The sequence below is a fragment of the Aulonocara sp. 'chitande type north' Nkhata Bay genome, linkage group LG7 (genome assembly GCF_057382095.1).
Source record: "Aulonocara sp. 'chitande type north' Nkhata Bay isolate Kocher_YH1m ecotype deep benthic linkage group LG7, A_spYH_male_GT1.1, whole genome shotgun sequence".
NCBI lineage: Eukaryota > Metazoa > Chordata > Actinopteri > Cichliformes > Cichlidae > Aulonocara > Aulonocara sp. 'chitande type north' Nkhata Bay.
The window spans coordinates 26,026,674-26,050,782 of NC_141350.1; the positions used below are offsets into that span (position 1 = coordinate 26,026,674).

The following is a 24,109-nucleotide window of genomic DNA, read 5'->3' on the forward strand; positions in this document are numbered from 1 at the left end:
TGTGTGTGTGTGTGTGTGTGTGTGTGTATAAGAACATGACAGAGGCGCTGAAAGACCTAAAAACAGAGAGGTTTGTTTCTATCCATCTATCATGAAACCACAGCCTGGTCACATGCTCTACATTAACCAGCCATTAGGAATCAATGGCTCATCCATAATGCATTATGGTCATAGGTACATTAAGAAGTCATGACATTAACATCTGATTGATTTCATCAGAATGGGTGGCACCAAACCCTTTTAGCCCAAAACCTAAGTGGAATAAATATAGATATATAGTGATTTACAGTAAGAACAAACTAAAATTAAATTTAATTAAAACAAAAAACAGGTGCACAGCTTATAGTATGACATTAGCAAAGACAATTTTTCTTTTCTTCCTCTTAATTTTTCAAAAGCCAGAAGCCTAGCAAAAGAAACAGAAACAGGAAATTCTACTAACGTGTGATTTAAATTTAACTTAATTCAAATTTTAAAAACTCCTCTTTAGAAAAATAATAAAGGTGAGACAACACCAAAAAGCCAATAATACAAATACCTAAGACTCATAATACACTAAAATTATCAAGGCTAATGGGCAGGTAGGACTCAGATGCAGGGTTTAGAAGACCACAGTTCAGGGCTTTTATTTCCAGTGAATAGATATTTACACCGTGAACAATGCAACAGGGGAATAGTGCTCCAGGCGGGTCCAGGGAGGTAGGGAATCTACACATTCAATATTTACAGGTAACACTCGCTCTCAAACGTCAAGCTCAGCACACCAGAGAAGGGAATCCGGGGATTTGTACAGAGTAAAACACAGGGTAAGAATTCGTGAGACACGAGAGGCAGACACACACATAGAAGTAAGAGCCAGTGTTTAACTGAGTAGTTCAATGATGCAAAGCATGACTATCAGGGACTGAGGGACAATGACAACAATAAGGTTTTAAAAACTCCATCCATCTATCGATCCATACATCCATTTTTTTTATGCTCACCCAGGGTTGGGTCGCGGAGGTAGCAGCCTAACCAAGGACGCCCAGACCTTCCTCTCCCCAGCGAACTATTCCAGCTTATCGGGGGGAAACACCAAGGCTTTCCCAGGCCAGCTGAGAGATCTAATATCTCAAGCCGGTCCTGGTTCTGCCCTGGGGCCACCTTCCAGTAGGATATTCCCAGAGCACCTCAATCAGGAGTTGCCCAGAAGCCATCCTAGTCAGATGTCCGAACCTCTTCAACTGGCTCCTTTCGATGTGGAAGTGCAGTAGCTCTAATCTGACCCTCTATTGAATGACTGCACTCTTCATCATATCTCTAAGAGAGAAACCAGCAATCCTGACTAAGCTCATATCTGCCACTTGTATCAGCAATCTCATTCTTTCAGTTGCTACTCAGAGCTAATGACCATAGGTGAGGGTGAAGATATAGATTGACCAGTAAACCAACAGCTTTATTTTATGCTCATGTCTTTCTTCAACAGGAAAGACTGGTGCAACATCCACATCAGACTTGGCTCCAATCTATCTCTCAATCTTCTGCTCTCCTCCCCCTCACTCGTAAGCAAGAGATCCAACAAGATCCAACTATTTGCAGCAATGTGGGCCTAGTCTTGCAATGGTTATACAGTGACTGAAAGGCTCATAGCAGTGGACCCCCCACAGGGTCCCCCAAGAGATGCAGTTCAGTGTCTTCTCCAAGTCCACAAAACACATGTGGACTGGATGGGCGAACTCCCATGCATATTTGAATATCCTGAAGAGGATAAAGAACTGGTTTACATTCCTCAACTAAGATGAAAATGACATCGTTCCTCCTTAATCTGAAGTTTGACTAATTAGCTCTCCTTTCCTGTACCCTACTATAGAGCTTCCTATTAGTAAAACAGAGTGATGGTAACAAAAGTAGTTAATTTTATTATTTCTAGGCTGAACTATTATAATTGATTATTATTGGGTTGCCTTAAAACTAAAACTAAAACTAAAAGCCTTCCCTTGATCCAAAATGTTGCACTAAGAGAACTGAAATAGACTAGAAACAGAAGAGTATATTTCTATACGGGCTTCTCTTCATTGGCTCCCTGGTAAATCCAGAATAGAAATTAAAATCCTACTTCTTGCATACAAGGCCTTGAATAATCAAGCTTAATCTAATCTAAAAGACCTCATGGTATCACCCCAATAAAGCACTTTTCTCTCAGACTGCAAGCTTACTTGTGGTGCTTTGGGTATTAAAAGGAGAATGGCGGGCAGAGCCTTCAGCTTCCAGGCTTCCTTCTGTGAAACCAGCTTCCAGTTTGAATTCACAGGACAAAAACCCTCTCTACTACTCTACTCAAAGAATACGGTTAAAAACTTCCTTTTTAATAAAGTATATAATTAGGGCTGGACCCTGAATTGTCACTTATAACTTTTTTTCCATTACTACCTAATGGCTTGATACAGTTTTTAGGGTTTTCCATTTGATGATAGTCCCTCATACCAGCTACTTTTTTAGTAGCTACTTGAAGTGGTTTGAACGATCCAAAAAATGTGACATTCACAGCCTACGTGCCGATTGGCTAGTCAGTGGCGTCACTCGATGAGTCATGAGAGCGTGTCTTTGAGAAAAATCAAACCACCATTTTTGAAACTTGGCAATGAAGGAAACAGCTGCACAAAAACAACACTGTGGTCATCGAGCCTGACCAAAAACAACAGACCAAGCAGCAGGTATACCGTTGCCTCAAGATCCAACTTTGTTGCGGCATTCATGTCGCATACAAATATTTCGCCGCATTGCTGTAACGAGCCAATACACATTAGATGGTACTCGATTGTAATGGAATACAAGTCAAACTGACTCGACTTGTTTTAAAATGCGAGTAAATTGGGCAATAAGTATGCTTTCAATTCTTTTGCATTCACTTCATGTCTGGAAATTTGCTTCATAGCTGCAATGAAAGATACTGCCTATGGAGGTCAGGCTCCCCCAACACTCACACGCACTGCCCTGCCTATAGTTGTTGTTGAGATATTTTGAAAGAATTTATATCATTGATACTCTATAAAAGAGAGAGAAAATTAATTTCATAAATGATACTGAGATTTGATAAAGATTTATTCCAACCAGGTTGTTTTTTTAAAATATCTTTTTGACCTCCTTTATATCGATCAAAAAATAGAAAAGGATTAACAACTTCTTCCTCAGTGGACCAGTTATCAATGCCTGAGATCAGTTGTGTACCACTCCAGCTGAAGTGCAGGATGATACAGGATGCATCATCATTCTGTTTTGTCTGCCCCTGATATCAATTGCGAGTATACGTGGAATATATTGATATACAAATATACACCACTCCTAGTGTTGGTAATTTTTTCAAATTTTATACACATACCAGTGAACATGACTGTGCCATCGGGTAGAAAGAGCCCACTAGAGACACTGTGGTGGCTCCCACACAAACTCTTCCCCCTCGGTGTAAATTTGCCATCTGTACATAAAACTAGTGATAGGTCTCAAACAGTCATTAAAGTGGATATCCTCCTTATGAGTCCTTTTAATATTACAGGCCAAGTGACTATGAGATGAAAGTCACATTTTCAACTGATATCCCTGGATGGAGGAAAACTGCCTGACGATCAGTTTGATAAGCTGTGATTAAACGGAGACAGAGGAAAACATGAATGGAAGAATAATGGTCAGCAGGCTCATTGCTCTACATTAACATTCACGAGATGCTTTGTATAGACCGTTTATTGTTGAGTGAGAGTGTGTGGAGAACAGAATATGGGGGTAATATGTGTGGACACATTTCCAGGTGAACTGTGATTTCCACAGGACATGATCTGCAGGGGAGGAGAATCTGTGTAACATCTCCTTGGGATCCAACACGTATGCAGACACATATACTTACACGTAGATCACAGTATGCTCCAAAACTGGAGCTATACATTATGTTAGAAAGGAAAACTAAGCCTGTATGATCCCACAGCTACACTCTGTCATTCAGGGACCTCTAGTGGTCACATAATGCTATAGTTTCAGTCAGGCCAAACAGGGAGCGCTGTGGCTCAGCGGTCACAGCGCAGCTGCCTCAAAGGCCAGCTTTCATCCACCTAACCAAACCTTTACTCTTGCACCGTCACCTGAGAAAGAGTAGCTGCTCATTTTACAACAGTTCGAGAGCTTGATGGAGATAATATAACACACATATGTGTCTGATAATCACGAACTCATATTTATCCCAATTGCTATTTAAACTGTTCTTTACTGTAACTCAGCCTGATCAGAGCAGTGTGAATCTCTCTCTCTTTCTCTCGCTCGTGTGTGTGCGTGCGCACAAAAGCAAAGCTGACGCGTGTCCACTGCGCTCCTCTGCCCAGCAGGTGGACTCAGAGGATGGGGCCTCTCTCTCTCTCTCTCTCACTCGACCCCTGGTGGAAGAAACGCCACGGGGAGCGAGAGAGAAAGAGAGAGAGTGTGTGGGAGAGACTGAGAGATGGACAGATGACTCAAAAAGGAGATGAAAATGAGAGAAATGCTCACTGCGACCGTACACATCAAACAGCGGGAGAATATTCTGGATTTTTCTTATTTTGTCCTCTTTGTTCCATCCAAACGTTGTTGGTGTGACGAGCAGGGAGGGGGGCGTGACTGGCATCATTAAAACCTCTGATACCCCCACAAGCACGCGCACACTCAGACACGCGTGAACACACGGAGGGAGATGTTTACAGCTTTGACCGTTTGGACTCCACTGAGCGGAATAAGGCGAGCGCAGCGTTCACACGGCTTCAGACTCTGACGGACTGAGTCATTTTCATTTTTAGTCATTTTCATTCTCGTTCAGCTTCAAAGTTGGAATCTGGGACTGAATCGTGACAGCATGGATTTGTTCGGCGCGCGTCGCCTTCTCGGGATCCGGTGCTGCTGGAAGGTTTCCGTTCTGCTCAGCGTTTTCTTTCACAGCTGCCCGAGCTCCTTGTTGGACTGTCCCCCCACCTGCACCTGCTCTCCCACTGAAATCTTCTGCAGTAAGTCCGACAACAGCCAGTTCTTCCCGCTGCTGTCCTTCCAGGGGACCGGGAATGCTGGGAATAATACCGGGAGCATCGAGGATCTTTTCCAGAACATCACCTCCATGTGAGTGCTGCTTCTCTAGATCAAAGATTTAAGGATATTTAAGAGAAGTTTTGTCCTTTTAATTGGTGAATTTATTATAGTTTTTTTTTTTTTTTTAACAAGTGGACTAAAAACCCACGATAAGATCCAGCTACAGAAATGAGTGATGGTTCCTCGGTTGGGGCAAAAAGGCGAGATTCCTGGTTCAAACAGTTCTGGTGTTTTTCTTTTCATAGAATAAAATTGAAATCACAGAATTGTTCAAAAAATGTAAACTTTTTGAAAATCTGGCAAATTTTAAATATAATACTTAAAATATATAAAAAAATAAAAAAAATAAAATGAAATAAAATAAAATGATTCTTCTTCTTGTTAATGATACTATTAATAAATATTACTATGAATAACAGCAACATCAATAATGATCCAGATGACTCAGGGATCCAGGCTCAGAATACCGAAGAATGATTATGCAAATAAATGTTCCACTTGACTCAAATAATAAATGTACCTGCTTTATTCAGGACTTTATAATGAACCATCTTAAACATCCTCTTAAACATTTTTTGAGAAACTTCAGTCTTCTCCAAAACTTCCCTTCATCTGTGCACATGTGCAGTGGTTCCTCACTTTCGGGAACCGTACACTGTGATTAATGGTGATGGTAAAACCCCATCAGAACAAGCAGAGCTGGCAGGTCTGGAGTTACTTTATAAAAATTACATTCTGTTATTAATTTCTTGTAAAATAAATGAGTAATCTAAATGTAAAAGAATTGAGCAGGTCTAAAAAGATTAGAATGATGATGAATATGGTTTATCTCACATGAGGAGGCTTGATCTTTGTCTGTGTTTAGGGTATTAAACAGGTCTTTGGTATGCCACAAGTGTTCAAGTGTTCAAATTCCGAATTCCGAACTGATCTAAAAGATGTGAATGAATCAATTTATATAGGAAATGGAAATCTGAAATGCATGAATATATTTGATACTTTTAAACATAGCCATCTGTTGATGGAAAGTGTGCCTCTCCCTTAGCTGTTCCTGCATAACATTGCTAAATGCCATGGTTTTATAGGAAACAGTCCAGCGTGAGAGGTAATAGGTCCAGATGTTTCCAAATAGCTTTTTTATTGCATTATAAGAACAGTCATGACTCAGATAATATTAAGCAAATTTTAGTGCAGAAGTCTGTTTCTTTAAGATGAAGAGCCAACCAGCCATCCAGATATCCATGAAAAATGTTATCTGGGCAGATACTGAAAACTGACCACATCAGACCACAAGTGAATTTTTCTCAAAAACTTTCTTCTTGCTTTGGAAGAGAGTGGCAAACAGTCCTCAGTATATCATAAGGTTTTAATATAACTAAATTTATATTCATTTCTTTGGTGAGGAAATGTTGTAATAATAATAATAATAATAATAATAATAATAATAATAATAATAATGGATTACATTTATTTAGCGCTTTTCGAGACCCTCAAAGCATTTTACAATGCCACTATTCATTCACTCTCACATCCACACACTGGTGGAGGCAGCTACAGTTGTAGCCACAGCTGCCCCGGGGCAGACTGACAGAAGCGAGGCTGCCATATCGCACCATCGGCCCCTCTGGCCAACACCAGTAGGCGGTAGGTGAAGTGTCTTGCCCAAGGACACAACGACTGAGATATGTGTGTGAGTGGGTTAATGTGGCTTTTTGTATAAATAAATAAATGTAGCACTCTGTCTAAGTTTAGGGATAGTGTTTAGTTACTGGTCTGTGACTAAACCAAAGTCCAGTCTTCTTCTGAGCCTTTAGTCTCTTGCTCAGCATTGCTCGTGCTCTTTTTGGTGGCCTGCTTAGTTCAGCATATGCCATGGCTGCATTTGTCAAATCACACTGACTTTCGCTGTACAGTATGTTTCCTTACTGTGAATTCAATCAGTCACTTTGCCCAGGAGGTAGACCAGCTCATCCATTAGCTGGAAGGGTGATGCTTTAAATCCTAATTCATTAAATCAAATATATGTTGAAATGTCCATGGGTGACATACTGAACCCCAAAATGGTGTGGTCAAAGTCCTCTAAGGGTTAGTGTGGTTGTAGTGTCGGGGTTAGTATATAAATATATAAATTTTCCTGATGCTCTGATAACTCTTCCTCATTAACTACAGATTGGTTTTATCTGAGAAGATGTGGTGTCTTCTCTCCTTGTCATATTCTTCCAGAGCCTCTTTGAGAACGTAGGTCATGCTGAGTGGACATCCTGCTTTGGGAGTGGCACTGCAGTCACTTTGATCAGAAGATCCAGATCATTACTGCCTCTTGTCTCCTCTAGTTGTCAGGAGTGCACCTGCTGCAGCACTGACAGTTTATATTAGAGCTTTGCTATAAACCCTTTCCTTTTAATATAAAGTCCACTCTAGTATTAGGTAAAGTTTACGTGGACAGTCCTAATCTCAGTGACCAGTCAAAGTGATTTTAAACTACAAAACCTCACCCCGCCATTCACACACATACACATGTGCTCAAGGGCTCAGGGATAATGCACATACACATACACGCGTGCGCACAGGCTGTGGTCCATCATGTTGTTGTTGTGGACTGAAGTGGACCTGACTGTCACAGCATCTGTAGGTTCTTTGTTTTTATCTCTTATGTAGCCAACAAAACACACATCTTGTACACACACTACAGTAAAACACACAGTAATTAATAAGAACGGGAAGAGTTTGTAAACTGTGGCCAGTCTACAACAAGATGGCAGAACACATTGCTACACGCACAGATTATTTTGTGAGCACAAAACCTCACTTCATTATTAACCTGGTTTTCTGAAAAATTATTACTGATCAAAGGAGCTGCTGAACATCGAATTCCCTCCTGCTTCTCCAACACTGATCGCTACACCCGGAAAAATAAGGGAACCGTGTAAAAAAGCAGTTTTACTTGCAATAATAATGATAATAATAATAATAATAATAATAATAGCCAGGAAGCCTAAGCAGAATAAGTGAAGCATGTGTAGTGTCAGATGTCAGCTCCATTGTTCCTTGTGCTCATCAGCACAATAGTGGAAAACTGGTTGAAAAACACAGGATTGGTTTCAGTTGCATATCCCACACAGTTAAGTGAGGGGTTGAGTTTTAACATGTAATAATATGAGATAAAGTGTGTGTAAGTACAGGAAATAAAGTTTATTTGAAGTCATGTCAGGATATTAACGTGAATAAAAGCATCTTTTCATTTCTGAAAGGAGCTTCGTTTAACTACGAGACCACCAGCATATCCTGGGTGGTTACGGTAACTTGATTAATAAAATGGTCAAATTGGCACAAATCATCATGAATAATTGTATTTATTGTGTAAGAATGTACTTTTTAGTAGGTTTGGGTTATCTTTAATTTGAAGTAAATTCACGATTTAATATATTTGGCTTTGAATTTAAATTTTTGGGGGGATAATTTTTACTTTGGATTTTTGTCTATTTCATTTTAAGTTTAATTTCAGAGAAAAGTATTTAAGGTTTAATATAATTCATTGCCACTAAATTATCATGGTTTCTGGCACTTTTCCCCCTTTAGCAGCCATTGTTTAAAGTTAAAATAAATTCAGTGGATATATATAGTAGATTTCTGAAATTTATGATGATGGAAAAGTGCCAGGAAAATCAACCAACGACTAATTTAAAATCATTAATTATTTGCTGTGAACAAACCAACATGCTGACTTTAAGAGCTGTATTCATTAAACAGTCATACTGACAATAAACATGTGACTGTGTCCTCTTTTTCATGCCTTTATGTATTTAACTGAGCTGTTTTTGAAAGACATTATGACACAACATCAATACTGTGCTGACATCAATATTAAAATGCTGTCATTTATGACCATGAAGATAAAGTCAATAAGTTCTTCACTAATGCACTAACTGAAATTACAGATTACGCAGAGAACAAAGAGATGTCTGATATGTCACAGTAAGTCAGAGAGTAAATAAAGTATCTGTTATCTGGAAAACAGTTTTTTTGTAATTGAATTGTGATTTAATAATAATAATGATAATAACAGTAATATCTTGGCATGAGTAGGATGGGTTAGGCTTTGAGGACTACAGACTGGAATGTACAATGTGACCCACATAGGGAGTACAGTTTAAATGTATCAAATTCTGTGAACATACCATCTTACCAACCATGGCTGTAAGACAATTTAAAACAATTTAAAAAAAAACAAACTATAATTTAAGATTAATATCTTAAATTATAGTTTGTTTTTTTTTTAATTTTTTAAATTTTTAAGAAGAAAACCTGAATTTCTGAAGATGGGGACAAACTGAGGAGAGCATAGTACGACCTAAGGGTGAAACTGAGGACTCCTGCAAGAGGAAGCTGGACAGTATGAGCAGAACAGTGTGAGGGATGTGTGGAGTGAAATGAAGAAAATCACTGGTTTTAAGGTGACGGACAATAACCGGCACCAGCAAGGAAACCTGAAGGGAGCAGAAAAGCTGAACGATTTTTAAAACACTTTTGGTTCACAGCCCTCTGCTGCTTTTCCCCACAACACACTCTACACACTATGGCCCTTACACACATTCATTGCCTTCAGGGGTATTAAAAAAATTAGGCTAGATTAATGCTTCCCATGCCAACCCAGTACACACTCACAAAGGATATTCTCTGTCTCCAGATATTCACTTCCTGATTAAATAAAGTTTAAAAAAGAAGTGGATTAGCAGACTCTGTTTCCTAAGTACACTGAGCTCCTTTAATGTAAAAACATGGCTATTTCCTGTCAGTCAGTTGTGGTGTGTACACAGTATACTCACCAACAGACTAATAAACTGATCAGGACAGATTTTTCTGTGATTGGCTGCAAACTGGAGACTTCTGAAGTTGTGGTGTAAAGGAGGTCACTGAACAAACTGTTATGCATAGATAGTTCTGATCACTACCAAATAGTTTTACTATTGTACACCATGTTTTCTTATTTATTTATTTATTTAATTTTTATTATATTTCAAGTTTTAAGGTTAAGTCAAGTAAAATAAACTAAGCCATAAAAATTACCTGAATTTGTTCTTCTTGGAAAACGGTCTTACATTAATAGGAGCAAAAAGAGTTCTGACAGTGTTGTATCTCCTGGATGATGTGGATTTAGTGTGTGTGTTTCTGCATATTTAAGTGTGTAAGTGAATGAGTTTGTGTCTGTACGCCTTTAAAGGAGTATGTGGCGGCTGCAATAAACAAAGGCAGCATCTCAGCATTCTCAAGTCTGCCCGGTGTTTTAATGCAACATTTTTGTGCTGAAAACAGACATTATGTTGGTGTAGATGTTAATAATTAATGTTAATAATAGCTAAGTGTCCAACCCAACAGCCCTGAGTCAGTGGCCCAGAGTTTTACTGATCCATGTAGAATTTTATTGGCCTGTGGGGAAAAAAAAGCTTTTATTTTTGAATTTTTAAAATATTAAAACAATTTAATAAATGTGATATTTACATTATTTTACTTTATATCTGAAAAATGTTTCAAAAGCTTTGAAATAAATATGGTCTAGTACACCCAATGCCGCCGTTTATACTCACTCCTCCTTGTTCTGCTTGCAGGTATCGCTGCCATGTAAAATGTAATATTTTATTTGACTAAAATTAACAGTTCTGTATATTTTAATGTAACTTCTGTAGCTTTACTGTAGATTTTTGCTGTGTATAAGAAATGAAGTTCACTTTCCTTCACATCAGAGCTTATTAAACAGGTGGTTTGATGAAGCTAGCTTTTTCCAAGTAAACATCTTGATGGTGATAGCTGTGCTGCTCATTGGGATGCTGGAAAAAACTTTTCTTTCACTCCACCTGAAGTGACTGTCTCAGTAACAGCGCCGCGTCTTTGCTCTTTACGGGGTGTGTGCAGACGCACTCTGGCTCCATGTTCAACTATGACGGCATGATTGTCACTGCTGCCGTTTATCTGTGTTATCCATCTTTTTGTTTAAAAACTGGGGGCTGCATGGGCCTAATGTTGTCAGACTTTTTATTCACACACTGCTCCTTGATGCATGTCTAATGCACATCTCTTTTTAGTTGCAATGGAAAATGAAATGATTGCATTCACATGATGATATAGAGCTGTCCGTTTAACAAAACATCAAAGCAAAAACATTGTGTTGAGGATTCTTTATAATTGAGTTATTCCAATTACTCGATAAACGGTTGCAGTCCTTTATAGTTCTAATTCACATTTTGTTGCTGACCCTTGTGCTGCTGTAATGTGAATATCCCCAATATCCCCATTGTGGGATTAATGTCTAAAAAAGTCAAGTCTAAGTCTATATATAATGGCTGCAGTAACCACTGCAGTCTCAAAGTGAGATGGAAGGAGGTGATTCAAATATATTATGTAAAAAAAGGTAAATGCCATCCATCTATTTTCTTTTGCTTATCCAGAAGCAGTTTGTGATGCCCAAATCTCCCTCTCCCCAGCCATCTCCTCCAACTTATCTGGGGTAACACCTAGGCTTTCCCAGGACAGCCGAGATATGTAATATCTCAGCTGTCCTGAGGCTGTCCCAGGACACCATGGAGTCCTCAATCCAGGTTGGTCCTTTCAAATTCTCCTCCCTCCAGTTAGCTGGGGATTCCAAATCGGCACCAGCCTGCATTCTGTGTACCTATGGAGAAACGGAAAACAAAGGCAGGGAAAAAACAAACAGTCTGCAAGACACATGCCCTTACAAGTCCAAGCAAGATGAGATCAAGATCATAGGGCACATGACAGTGCATCAGCCAAGACTCACCCTGTACAAGTTCCTCGGGCTATGTTTGGACAAAAAACTGAACTGGTCATGCAACACACTGCACCTGTATTAAAAAAGCCCAAAGCAGACTGTACTCCCTCAGGAGACTGAACTACTGCAGGAAGCTCCTGAGGATGTTTTACCAGTTAGTGGTTGCCGGAGTACTATTCTATGTTGTGGTTTACTGGGGGAGCAGCACAGCAAAGAAGGACTCATCCAGGCTGGAAAAACTAATCAGGAAGGCTGGCTCTGTGGTTGGCATGAAGCTGGACACTCTGGTGACAGTGGCAGAGCAGAGGACATTAAAGAAACTGCAGGACATTATGGAGAAAGCCGGGCATCCTCTGCATATGAAAGTAGCAAGGTGGTCAGCCCAATGATTGGAGTGCACGATGACCTCATAAAGATATACTCTGCAGTTTGGCACATCACACAGTGCTTTGTTTACAAGCTTGCCAATATCCTTTCAACATGTCAAGTTTACTGATATATGTGGCAGGTCCAATGTCATCAATGCAGTCAAGTGACATTTTGCCCGAGCTTGTGTCAATAGGTTCTGGTATGGATATAGTGACTTGATTAGTACTAAATTTGGAATCATGTGGTAATAATAGCCAAGAATTTCCTCACCAGCAGCTCTTAGAAGCAGGTTTCGAGGGTTGCTGAAAACCAGCACTGGACAGCTCTGCTGACAGTGTTTCCTCCTGCTGAATGCAAAGTAATTTTAGAGAACAGCTGATCCCAGGCTTTGTGGGTGTGTCGTGGTTGCCGTGGCTACTTTGGCTTCAGCGTTTGGAATTTGTTTGGACCACAAGCCTTTTAAATTAAATTTTAAGTCACACCACAATGCTGTATGTAATCTTGTGAAAATATTTCAAAAGTAGTGAAATAAACAAATTTGCCTTGTTTGGGGATTTGTGTTCAGTTGTATGGGTGGATTCTTGAATCTTAAGACTTTTTAGTGAAAACACTATGTTAAGTGATCTTGATGACCATGTTATCATGGCTCATACAATTGAATGCCACAACTAAAAACATATACCGTGGCCTATAACTTTTCTCGAGATTATGTGATGGAGATGTATCTGAGAATGCAAATGGGTATTAAATGGTCTTCAAAATCACTATGATATTCAATTTGCAGCAGTGTGATAATAGATAAGATAAGATAGATCTTTATTGTCACTGTTACCAGAACAATGAACACAGTTTGGCATCTCTCCATTGGCAGCTTGTAGGTTTTTACATTCACATTCTTCAGATAAGAGAATAGTATAAATAAAGATAAAATAAGTGCAAGTTACAGTCCAGAGAATTCATGCATGTTATTTGTAGCTCCTGTCTTATGTCTTGCCCAGTCTATCCAGGCAGCACTTTTGCCTAAAATAGACAAAGTATTTCCAGGAGTAGGAACATGACTATTGTGAGCTAAGTGCAAAAAAAGGAAACTTCAGATAATGTTCTAGCCTAGTTTCCTCTAATAGTCATGTGTGAAAAGACCTTTAGAGTCTTGTTAAGCTGGTGAAGTCAGATGAAGTCTAAACAAAATCTTTAAATTAATACTCAAAGAAAATGTATCTTTCTTTAGCATACTGATGACCATTTACATTTACCATTTACTGTGTTTTGAACATTTGTCTTCTTCTCTTCAACCCAAAATTTAGAGCTTTTTAATTATTAATGGAAATTATTGATTTAAGTCATTAATCCCCTCTTCTGCTTTTTTGTTTTTCTTACTCTGTTATGTGATCACTACCTGTCAACAGGTAAGATAATTGACACTCATGTCAAAAATGAAAGTAAAACAATGAGCAGTGGATGAACCATAATATTTTGGTGCCAGTCGGGATAAAGTTTTTTAACTTTGTGAGTCAGGACTACAGCGATGGTGGGTGATATACTCTGAGATGTTTCATTGGTAATTGATATCTAATGCTAAATGCTAATGCTAAAGACACACTGATGTATTACATATTATGTAAACAGACTGATTTTTTGCCAAATTAGCTCTAACAGGACAGAGGTAATGCAAGCATATAACATCCTTGTGAAACATGATATAGAGATAGATTAACTTACCTTAAAATTCATACATGATATGAACATCTATAATATGTACACTATATTGCATTTATCTTAACATGAGTTGGCATCTTATTCTTAATCCATTGGGTTTAAAAGGATGTCAGCCCACCCTGCAGCTATAACAGGTTTAATTCTTCTGGGAAGGCTTTCCACAATGGTTTAGGAGTGTGTTTATGGGAATTTTTGACCTTTCTTTCATAAACATATTCGTGAGATCAGACAGTGATGTTAGACGAGAAGGCCTGGCTCACAGTATCCACTCGAATTCATCACAAAGTTGTTCTATAGGGTTGAGATCAGGACTCCGTGCAGGTCAGTCAAGTTCTTGCACACCAAACTGACTCAGATGTTTATGGGCCTTGCTTTATACACTGGTGTGCAGTCATGTTGGAACATGAATGAGCCATTCCCAAACTGTTCCCACAAAGTTGGGAGCCTGACATTGTCCAAAATGTCCTGGTATGCTAAAGCATTAAGAGTTCCATACACTGCTAGTAGGGAGGTGAACTCCTGAAAAACATCCCTCACACCATAATTCCACCTCCACCAAACTTTTAACTTGAGACATTGGGGTTAGTATCTTGCCCTAGGATATTTGTCATAGCGATGGAGTAGCCAGGGATCGATAGTAGATGACTTGCTGAATTCTAACCTTCATTACTTTTTCCTGAAGTTCACTGATGAGCACTGAGTGTTTTAATTTTTAAGAATATGGCTTAATCATTTATTTCTTACAGTTTAAGCACAGAGAGTCATGCTGACAGATTTAATTCACCGACTACAGCAGCATCCTTTTTATGATTTAGAAAAAAATAGACATACTCGTGCAGTTATTTCTTATTCTGAGATATCACGGGGATTAAATGTGTAATTGAAGTTTAAAATGACAGACAGGGAAGTTTCAGATCTTTCCCAGTTGGCACTGTATGGATGATCAGAAACTGACGGTACCTGTCTGTGTATATAATTACATCAATTTTCACAACGCTGGCTGAAATTCAGCCCAAAAACATGTCAGCGCCTCCATCGTGTTTTACAGATGGCTACAGACTCATTGTTCTACCTTTCTTTTGAACACCTCCGTACTAAATAACAAATTAAATTTTTGAACCAAAAATTGAGAAGTGTTTTTGAGATGTATATGCTTATTTGTATATTTTGCACTTTATTTATGCTGATACGTGTGAATAAATAACAATTCCACAATTTTAAAAAATCTCTGTTTGACCCATTCAGCAAAAATCATGGTTATGATATGGCATGATTCAGCTTTCTAACAGGAAATAAAGGTATATTTAATGTATCAGTGTACACTTTATTTTATCACAAACATACAATTGATCACAGCTTGTGTTCTTTTTAAAGTCAAGAATTTTCTTGAGTTTTTACTGAAGCTCGCTATTTGAATTCAATTTCACTACTGTAAATTTAGAATTAAAAATATTTCATATTATAATACAATAAATGTAATGTTGACCATATTATATTAGCTAATGTAGTATATAATACAATTATTGTTTATTAGCTAATACTAAAATAATAATAATAATAATGGATTGCATCTATTTAGCGCTTTTCGAGACCCTCAAAGCGCTTTACAATTCCACTATTCATTCACTCTCACATCCACACACTGGTGGAGGCAAGCTGCAGTTGTAGCCACAGCTGCCCTGGGGCAGACTGACAGAAGCAAGGCTGCCATATCGCGCCATCGGCCCCTCTGGCCATCACCAGTAGGCGGTAGGTGAAGTGTCTTGCCCAAGGACACAACGACCGAGACTGTCCGAGCCGGGGCTCAAACCAGCAACCTTCCGATTACAAGACGAACTGCCAACTCTTGAGCCACAATCGCCCAAAATGACTGTTGTAGCCTAATAGTCATGGTTTTTCAGTCCCATGGGGACTGGTTTTTCAGTCCACCCCCCCAAAGCTTTTGCTGTGCAATTCCTGGACAGGGAGCGAGCTCACACTATCTATGTCCCAGGAAGCACCTGGCACTGGTCTTTCTAGGAGTTTCATCCTTCTACACCCTAACAGTCGGCAGATAACATAGTTAAGCAGCCTACAGCAGATCATATTGACACATATGTCCTTCACCTAAGAGATAAAAGAAAATACAAAATCCTACAGTGAAATTCTAAGCACCTAAATATAAATATGAGAATAAACTAGAAATTTTCCATCCAAAAATTTCAAGGTCACTTTAAAGGTGGAAAGCTTTTAGTTTTTTTTTTAAGCTGACATCACCCATGTTTTAACAGTTTAACAAAACATTAAAAAAAAACCACTAAGACATATAAAACAAATGCTTCTATGAATGGGTGAATGAGGCATGTTATATAAAGCACTCTGCATGCTCAAGTAGAGTAAGCACTGTAAAATAATCGGTCCATTTACAGACATCCCAAGTTGACTGTTCTGTGCATACACCACATTGGTTCATTACTTGAGTTAGGTGTTTTTTTATGCTTGGGTGATTCAGGTCAATGATAAATGAATTACACAATAATAAACTAAGTGAAAAAGTCCAAAGAAAAACTTTGACAGACCTGGACTGTTACTCAAGATCACTTGAATTATTTAATTAAGAGTCTGGCTCCATGTAAGTAAAATACAAAGCAATGGGGATTGCTCAAGACTTTTGCACAACACTGTATGTGCAATAAAATGTGCTTTTTAAAACAATATATTGATATATATTTGTTGTAATTACATCAAATAAGAAGGGAAACGAATAAAGACTTTAGCAATAAACTGCTCTTTCAGCTCCACACTTGGCAGTCATCATCCCTACGACCAAACAGATGACATTCGGTCTGTGAATTTCTTTCCAAATTTGCTTTCCCTCTCTCTACGGCTGTGTTTCTCACACTTTGGAGGCAGAGTGTGTAGGAGGCTGCTGTAACATTGCAGTTCCTTCTGGCAAGCAAACATTGATGGTTTGTTTGTGACTTTTCAAACAGTGCCAAGTTAAGGAAGGAAAGAGGAGAGGGGTAGAAATAGAAAGGAGGACTAGAGAGAGGAGGAGGAGTAAGGACAGGCAGTAGTAGTACTGTTGGGCACAAAAATAGTTGGTTTGAACATTTTCTGTTATATTTAGTAACCTCAAGACTACAGTATGTGCATGCTTTACCTGGGGGTTACGTAATAGCACTACTGCTCAAAATGTGGTTGACCACTTTTTTAACTGTCTGCTGTAAATATGCAATATGGAGAGAAATACTCAGAGATATCTGGACTGGTGTTGTGTCTAGCTGATCAATTTCTAGAGTGCAGTATTTGTCATGGTCCTGGGTCGGTGACCCAGCGCTTTTAGTTTGTTATCATTTTCTAGATGATGATTGTTTAAGTTCTGTGTTATTTTCGATCTGCCTCTGAGTCTGCGTCTGTATCTGTCTGTCTATGGTGTCTCCCCATCTGTTTGTGAATCTGTCTGTTTAGTTCAATGTCTTGTCTGGTTCCATGTATCTGAGTTCCTGTTTTATTGTGAAGGTCCGTGTCGTATGTGAGTGTGATCAGTTTACGTTTCCCCTGTCCCGTCAGCCCAGATTCCTCCCAGCTGTGTTGCCCTCCTGTCTCTCATCCCCTGATTACTGGTGTGTGTGTATTTAAGCCCTGTGTGTTCTCCTGCCTGTTGCCGGTTCGTCTGTGTAACTCCGCGTCAGTCTGTGTTCCTCGGTGTCCTGCTCGTCTCTCTGCCTCTCTTCCCTTTTTTGTTTCATCTCAGGTTTGTCATTTAGCTTTCCCAGTTCCGGTCTTTAGTTTTGTCTTCCCTCTTGCCTGTTTTGCCTTCTCACCACTGTGTAAATAAACTCACCGGCATCTCATCCACTGCCTGCATCTTGGGTCCTTCTTCTAACTCCACACGGCTCGCCTCGGCAGCCGTGACAGTACGAACCGGCCAAATATGGACCCAGCGGCATTCGCACCTTCCAAGGAGCTTCGGGAGGAATTAACCGATTCAGTTTCCAGATGGACTAATCTGTGGCTAGAGCATGAGGGGGAGGAATTTCGTCATGCTCTGGAGGCCCGAATACAGCGGCTAGCTTCCAATCACCCCTGGTTGCTGGATTCACTTCACCCACTCCTACAGGACTTCATCCTCAACACGCTTCATCTTCACCCTCCAACTGTGACAGCTGACCTGCCTGGCTTACCGGAAGATTCTCTCCCCAGTCCACCAGAGGACTCTCTGCTGGACGCAATGCCGCCCGATCAGTCGGCTTCCCCCTCCTTCCGGGCAAAACGGCGGTCACGCCGCCGTCATCCTTCGCTTGCCAAACCAGCTCTCGGGGTCAGTGAGAGTGACGGTTTCATGTACATGCAGCCCCCCAGTGGCCAGCTCACACCAGCCCAGGCTTTTTACAAAGCACTGGGAATCATCCTCATTCCACCCAGCCCATCCACCTCACAGCAGGAGCAGCCACTTCAGAGCTGCCTCGCATCACCGTCCGCTTCCCCGGCCAGTCTCGCCCCTTCTCCCAGGCGGAAGCGACGTCCGCACGGCCGTCAGTTACCGGCGGATTCCGTGAGTCAGGAGCGCAGTGTTTTTTCTGCTCCATCTGAGCGTGCATTCATGAACACTCTGTCAGTTTTTCCTGAATCTAGTAATTCAATACCAGTCAACTCAGGGTTATTCAAATTTGAAAAGAGTAATTCGGAAACTGTTAATTCTTTGTCTGATACTCCAAGGTCCGTTAACACTCGCTCTGAGGATCTAGAGGACTGCTTTCATTCTGCCTCTTCCGAGTCCTCTGTTATGCCAACCCGGACTTTCAAACCAAAATCTGGAAATAAGAAAGACTATCTACCAGAAGCTCAGTTAGCCGCCCGGCCAGAAGCTCAGTTAGCCGCCCGGCCAGAAGCTCAGTTAGCCGCCCGGCCAGAAGCTCAGTTAGCCGCCCGGCCAGAAGCTCAGTTAGCCGCCCGGCCAGAAGCTCAGTTAGCCGCCCGGCCAGAAGCTCAGTTAGCCGCCCGGCCCGAAGCTCAGTCGCCACCTCCACCACCGTTGTCATCACAACCATTATGTCAGTCACCCTTAGTCCAGCCTCCTGTTCAGCAGCCGCTAGCCCGGCATCCTGTACCAATTGCTCCACCTGTAAAACAATACAAGTCAATTCAACCCGAAAAACACCATTCCTCGCCCGTCCATTCCAAGCAGAGGGACACACCTAGTAATAATGTCAACACTCCTCAAAGGCTGGCCAGTTCTAAAACTGAGGTGCACTCCAGGGCCTCCCCAGAGGCTGGGTTTCAGCCCCCAGCAGACTCCGGACCCCTGGAGGTTAAGAAGCCAGCTGAGGGCCGCACCCGGCTGTCGCTGCCTGAGCAGCGTCGATGCTCTATGCAGCTGCAGCCTGCTATGTGTTTGCCAGAGGCCCGTGTGCCTGCTGGTCCTGTCCTGTCCCTGCCAGAGGCCCGTGTGCCTGCTGGTCCTGTCCTGTCCCTGCCAGAGGCCCGTGTGCCTGCTGGTCCTGTTCTGTGCCTGCCAGAGGCCCGTGCGCCTGCTGGTCCTGTTCTGTGCCTGCCAGAGGCCCGTGCGCCTGCTGGTTCTGTCCTGTGTGTTCCAGGGGCCCCTGTGCCCACTGGTCCTGAGACTGTTCTCACTGGAGGGCCCGAGGAGCCCGTCCAGCCTTTTGCATCATCAGCTGGGGGGCCCGAGGAGCCCGTCCAGCCTCCTTCCTCGTCAGCTGGGGGGCCCGAGGAGCCCGTCCAGCCTCCTTCCTCGTCAGCTGGGGGGCCCGAGGAGCCCATCCAGCCACCAGCTGCTCCACCAGCAGCCTCATCCACGCTTGCAGCAGCAGTTTCATCCATGCCGCCACCTGCTTCAGCGCCTCCGTCTGCATCCTCCACGCCGTCGCCTGGTCCGGATTCAGCCTCCTCAGCGTCGCCTGGTCCAGCGCATGCTTCGGCTTCATCCGCTTCACCTGGTCCAGCCTCCGTGTCTTCATCCTCGCCTGGTCCAGCCTCCGTGTCTTCATCCTCGTCTGGTCCAGCTCCCGCATCACCTGCAGTGGCCTCCTCTTCAGCTTCAGTATCAGCTGCTTTGCCTGGTCCAGCTTCAGCATCCTCATCAGCTGCTTTGCCTGGTCCAGCTTCAGCATCCTCATCAGCTGCTGCCTCGCCTGGTCCGGCCTCTGCTTCTGCTTCAGCCTCGCCTGGTCCGGCCTCCGCTTCTGCTTCAGCCTCGCCTGGTCCGGCCTCAGCTTCCTCGTCATCCTCGCCTGGTCCGGCCTCAGCTTCCTCGTCATCCTCATCAGCCTTGTCTGGTCCAGCCTCAGCTTCCGCCTTGTCTGGTCCAGCCTCAGCTTGCGCCTCGCCTGGGGCTGCAGGGGCCACGCAGCCTTCAGGTCCCCTACTACCACCTCCACATCTTCGGTCATCTGCCAGGCCGCTTGTTGGGCATCTCCGCCACCGTGGACGCCCTCCTGAACGCCCTCCTGAACGCCGCCACTGCCTTCCGCGTGGCCGGCCTCCGGACTTGTTTCCACGCCGCCGTTGCCGTCCGCACGGTCGGCCCCCAGAACTGTTTCCACGCCGCCGTTGCCGTCCGCACGGTCGGCCCCCAGAACTGTTTCCACGCCGCCGTTGCCGTCTGCACGGTCGGCCCCCAGAACTGTTTCCACGCCGCCGTTGCCGTCCGCACGGTCGGCCCCAGAACTGTTTCCACGCCGCCGTTGCCGTCCGGACAGTCGGCCCCCAGAACTGTTTCCACGCCACTGCCTACTGCGTGGCCGGCATCCGGACCTGCCCCGTTGCCATTCGCATGGTCGGCCTCCTGAACTTGACCATCTGGGCCTTTTTGGACTCTGTCCCTCCGTCCTGGGCCCCCTCCGCCCGCCCTGGTCGGGTTGTTTTCTGTTTTGTTTTGGTCCGTTTTTTCGTTTCTGCTGGGCTGTCTGGTGCCAGCCCTTGAGGGGGGGGGGTACTGTCATGGTCCTGGGTCGGTGACCCAGCGCTTTTAGTTTGTTATCATTTTCTAGATGATGATTGTTTAAGTTCTGTGTTATTTTCGATCTGCCTCTGAGTCTGCGTCTGTATCTGTCTGTCTATGGTGTCTCCCCATCTGTTTGTGAATCTGTCTGTTTAGTTCAATGTCTTGTCTGGTTCCATGTATCTGAGTTCCTGTTTTATTGTGAAGGTCCGTGTCGTATGTGAGTGTGATCAGTTTACGTTTCCCCTGTCCCGTCAGCCCAGATTCCTCCCAGCTGTGTTGCCCTCCTGTCTCTCATCCCCTGATTACTGGTGTGTGTGTGTATTTAAGCCCTGTGTGTTCTCCTGCCTGTTCGTCTGTGTAACTCCGCGTCAGTCTGTGTTCCTCGGTGTCCTGCTCGTCTCTCTCTGCCTCTCTTCCCTTTTTTGTTTCATCTCAGGTTTGTCATTTAGCTTTCCCAGTTCAGGTCTTTAGTTTTGTCTTCCCTCTTGCCTGTTTTGCCTTCTCACCACTGTGTAAATAAACTCACCGGCATCTCATCCACTGCCTGCATCTTGGGTCCTTCTTCTAACTCCACACGGCTCGCCTCGGCAGCCGTGACAGTATTCACTGATCTCCACCAAATATTCATCTCTTTAATTAAGTCTGTGTTTAGCATTTTCTCTTTCTATGTGCTATAGCTTTGTAATTACAGGACAGTTTGGGCAATGAGCTACCAAAACTTCTTCTGCAGTTTTACACCTTTATTTCTTAAAATTAAAGCCAAAAACGTCAAACGGACACTTTTCATTAACTAAAGCAGTATTTTCTAATCTTTTGGAAAAACTGAGACAACCAATTGAAATTAAATGTATAAGTAAACTTTAAAATGACACAAAGAAGAGTTTCACTGGTCCAGTCAGTCTACCATGGTGAGTCTCATCAACACCGGCTTAAATCAGTCTCAGTTCATCTAATATGGTGATACCCATAGGGATATAGAGACTCTGACCCGTTAGATGGAGAGCTGGTCCAGACCTCCTGTACAGGGGTAACTGGGATCTAACCGACTATTTAATATCAAAGTGGGCTGTATGTGACCTACCATGTAAAATGAGTTTGATATCCCTGCTCTAATGTATTTATACCATGTCATATGGCAATCATCAGTTCAACCACTCTGCTCAAAGTTATCAAATATTTATTTTGCTACAGCAACGTTAGAATAATCAGTCAACCTAACATGTCACACTTCAGTGTCCTTGGACTGTGGCAGGAGGCCAGCATAACTGGAGGAAACCAACTGGGCTACAGGGCTAACTATCTGACATGTTATAGAATAAACTAGGGTGACCATATTTAGATTTCCAACAAAGAGGACACTTGGCTCAGTCATGAAGAACTTGCTTAAAGAAACATAAAATCGTCCCCGGCATTTTGACTACAGACCGGCCCACCAGGTATTATAGGAAAAACCATAAAGCCTTTGAATGAAAACAAACGCTGTTGTGACAGTGATATACACTGTCTTGTTGGTATATGTATGATTTCTATACATTTTACATCAGGTAAAAACTTTGGTTGTAAGATTCAGATAATAGTTTAATAAAAGTGAGAGATTTTAAATGAGAATAAGAAAGAAAAGTATTTCTTTGTGTCCCCCTCTCCCTGTTAATGCCCTACCTGCCCCCCTGGCAAAGCTTTGCTAGACCCACCCCTGCACAGTTACCAGCTGTCAGCTACATAAAAAAGGATCCTGGTGTTATTTGTCTCTCAGAAACAGTTCATAACTTCCCTTCAACTCATTCATGTCACCTAAAAGGTAAACCTGTTTCTCCATCACTTGTTCAGCTCTGATGATTCAGTAAGGACATCTCCTGGTTTCATCCTCATGTTTCCCTCTCACCACATATCCAAACCGACATCATGACCAGCAGCTTTTACAGCTGTGGCTCCAGCAAACATCAGCTGATACTAGAAATTAATATTAAATAAATTCTAACAACAGCTGATCAAGCTTAAACGTGCTGCTGTTGTTTAGCGCGACATCTGGCGGTATCTTCTTTCTGTTCTTCTTTCACTTATCACTGATCAGTGTCATGATTGAAGGAGCAACAGGAGAGAGAGGGGGAGAGAATGAGAGAAGAAGAAGCAGCTGTGCAGCGTAACGATGCAGAATAACTCCAGCTTTGTGTCTTTTTCCATTCTAGCTGAAGTCCAGGACAAACTGTTCCTTTTCACCTCAATACGAAATGCTTAATATTTCCTCTGAATACGGGACGATTCCGCTTTTTACAGGACGGTTGGCAACTCTAATAACTAACCTTGTGAATAAAGTTCAACATCAGTAGCATCATAGCACCCACCCAGCTGTAGAAACTCTGTCATGCTAGCTAGTACGCAGTGCGAGTTATTGTAACTGACTGTAAAAGGTCAGCATAATGAAAATAAACTCCACCTAAATTTGGTTTATATCTGACTCAGACTGCAGGTCATAACTTCTTACCTGAAGTTCATTTCACCTGCAACCGCCTCGGGTCTCTCCTCCTCCTGCCTCCCCTTTCCCTCATCCACCTGCTGACCTCTGTGGAAGCTCCGCCACAGCCACCACCAAACAACTGAGTTATTTTTACACATCGGCCAGCATCTGGCCAATCCACCACCTTTCATTGTTTATACCGTTACAAAAAAACCCCCATCGGCCCATAAAAACGAAAAATCACCATCCAGCTATGGTCGGTACGAGGGAAATTTCTTTTGCAGTTCGTCTGAAAGATGGACTTGCGCTTTGGGATCTTTTAAACATCATTAGGTGCGTTGCTACACGCTGTCTGTCCTGTCTGTGAGCGCAGAACAAGCAGCAGTTTGGGGGTGATGTCACACACACGGGTCCTCTGTCAGAATATAGGAAAAGAGGACGGTTGGTCACCCTAGAATAAACAGCCCAACAAATCTGATCCATGAAATAAATTGTTAGATTATTAATTTGTTACTTGTAACTTGATACATTATACACCCTACTACAGTGTCTTGCCTGTATTCCTTTACAGACACATCGAGAATTGGACTGGTCTGCAGACCTTGAGGGATTTCGATATGGAGCTCTACACCGGCTTACAGAGGCTGTAAGTAGTAAGGCATTTTCTACAACATGTTATCACTGAAATGTCTGGCCAGTGAAATTTAACTTTATTCTTGGGGATCAGACCAGTGCTTTAAAAACACATGCGCAAAAGCAAATG

At 42.3% G+C, this 24,109-nt stretch overlaps 1 protein-coding gene across 3 annotated transcripts in view; it reads left to right on the forward strand.

The window, feature by feature from the left end:
* Nucleotides 1-4,354: 4,354 nt before the first annotated feature.
* Nucleotides 4,355-24,109, forward strand: part of LOC147325239 (NT-3 growth factor receptor-like) — a 94,345-nt gene continuing 74,590 nt past the window's right edge. For all 3 annotated transcript variants that reach the window (XM_086299654.1, XM_086299655.1, XM_086299656.1), the window contains exons 1-2: nt 4,355-5,106; nt 23,918-23,992. In XM_086299654.1, coding sequence (XP_086155780.1) covers nt 4,850-5,106; nt 23,918-23,992 — 332 coding nt within the window. In that variant the 5' untranslated portion in view covers nt 4,355-4,849. The remainder of the gene's footprint in view (nt 5,107-23,917; nt 23,993-24,109) is intronic.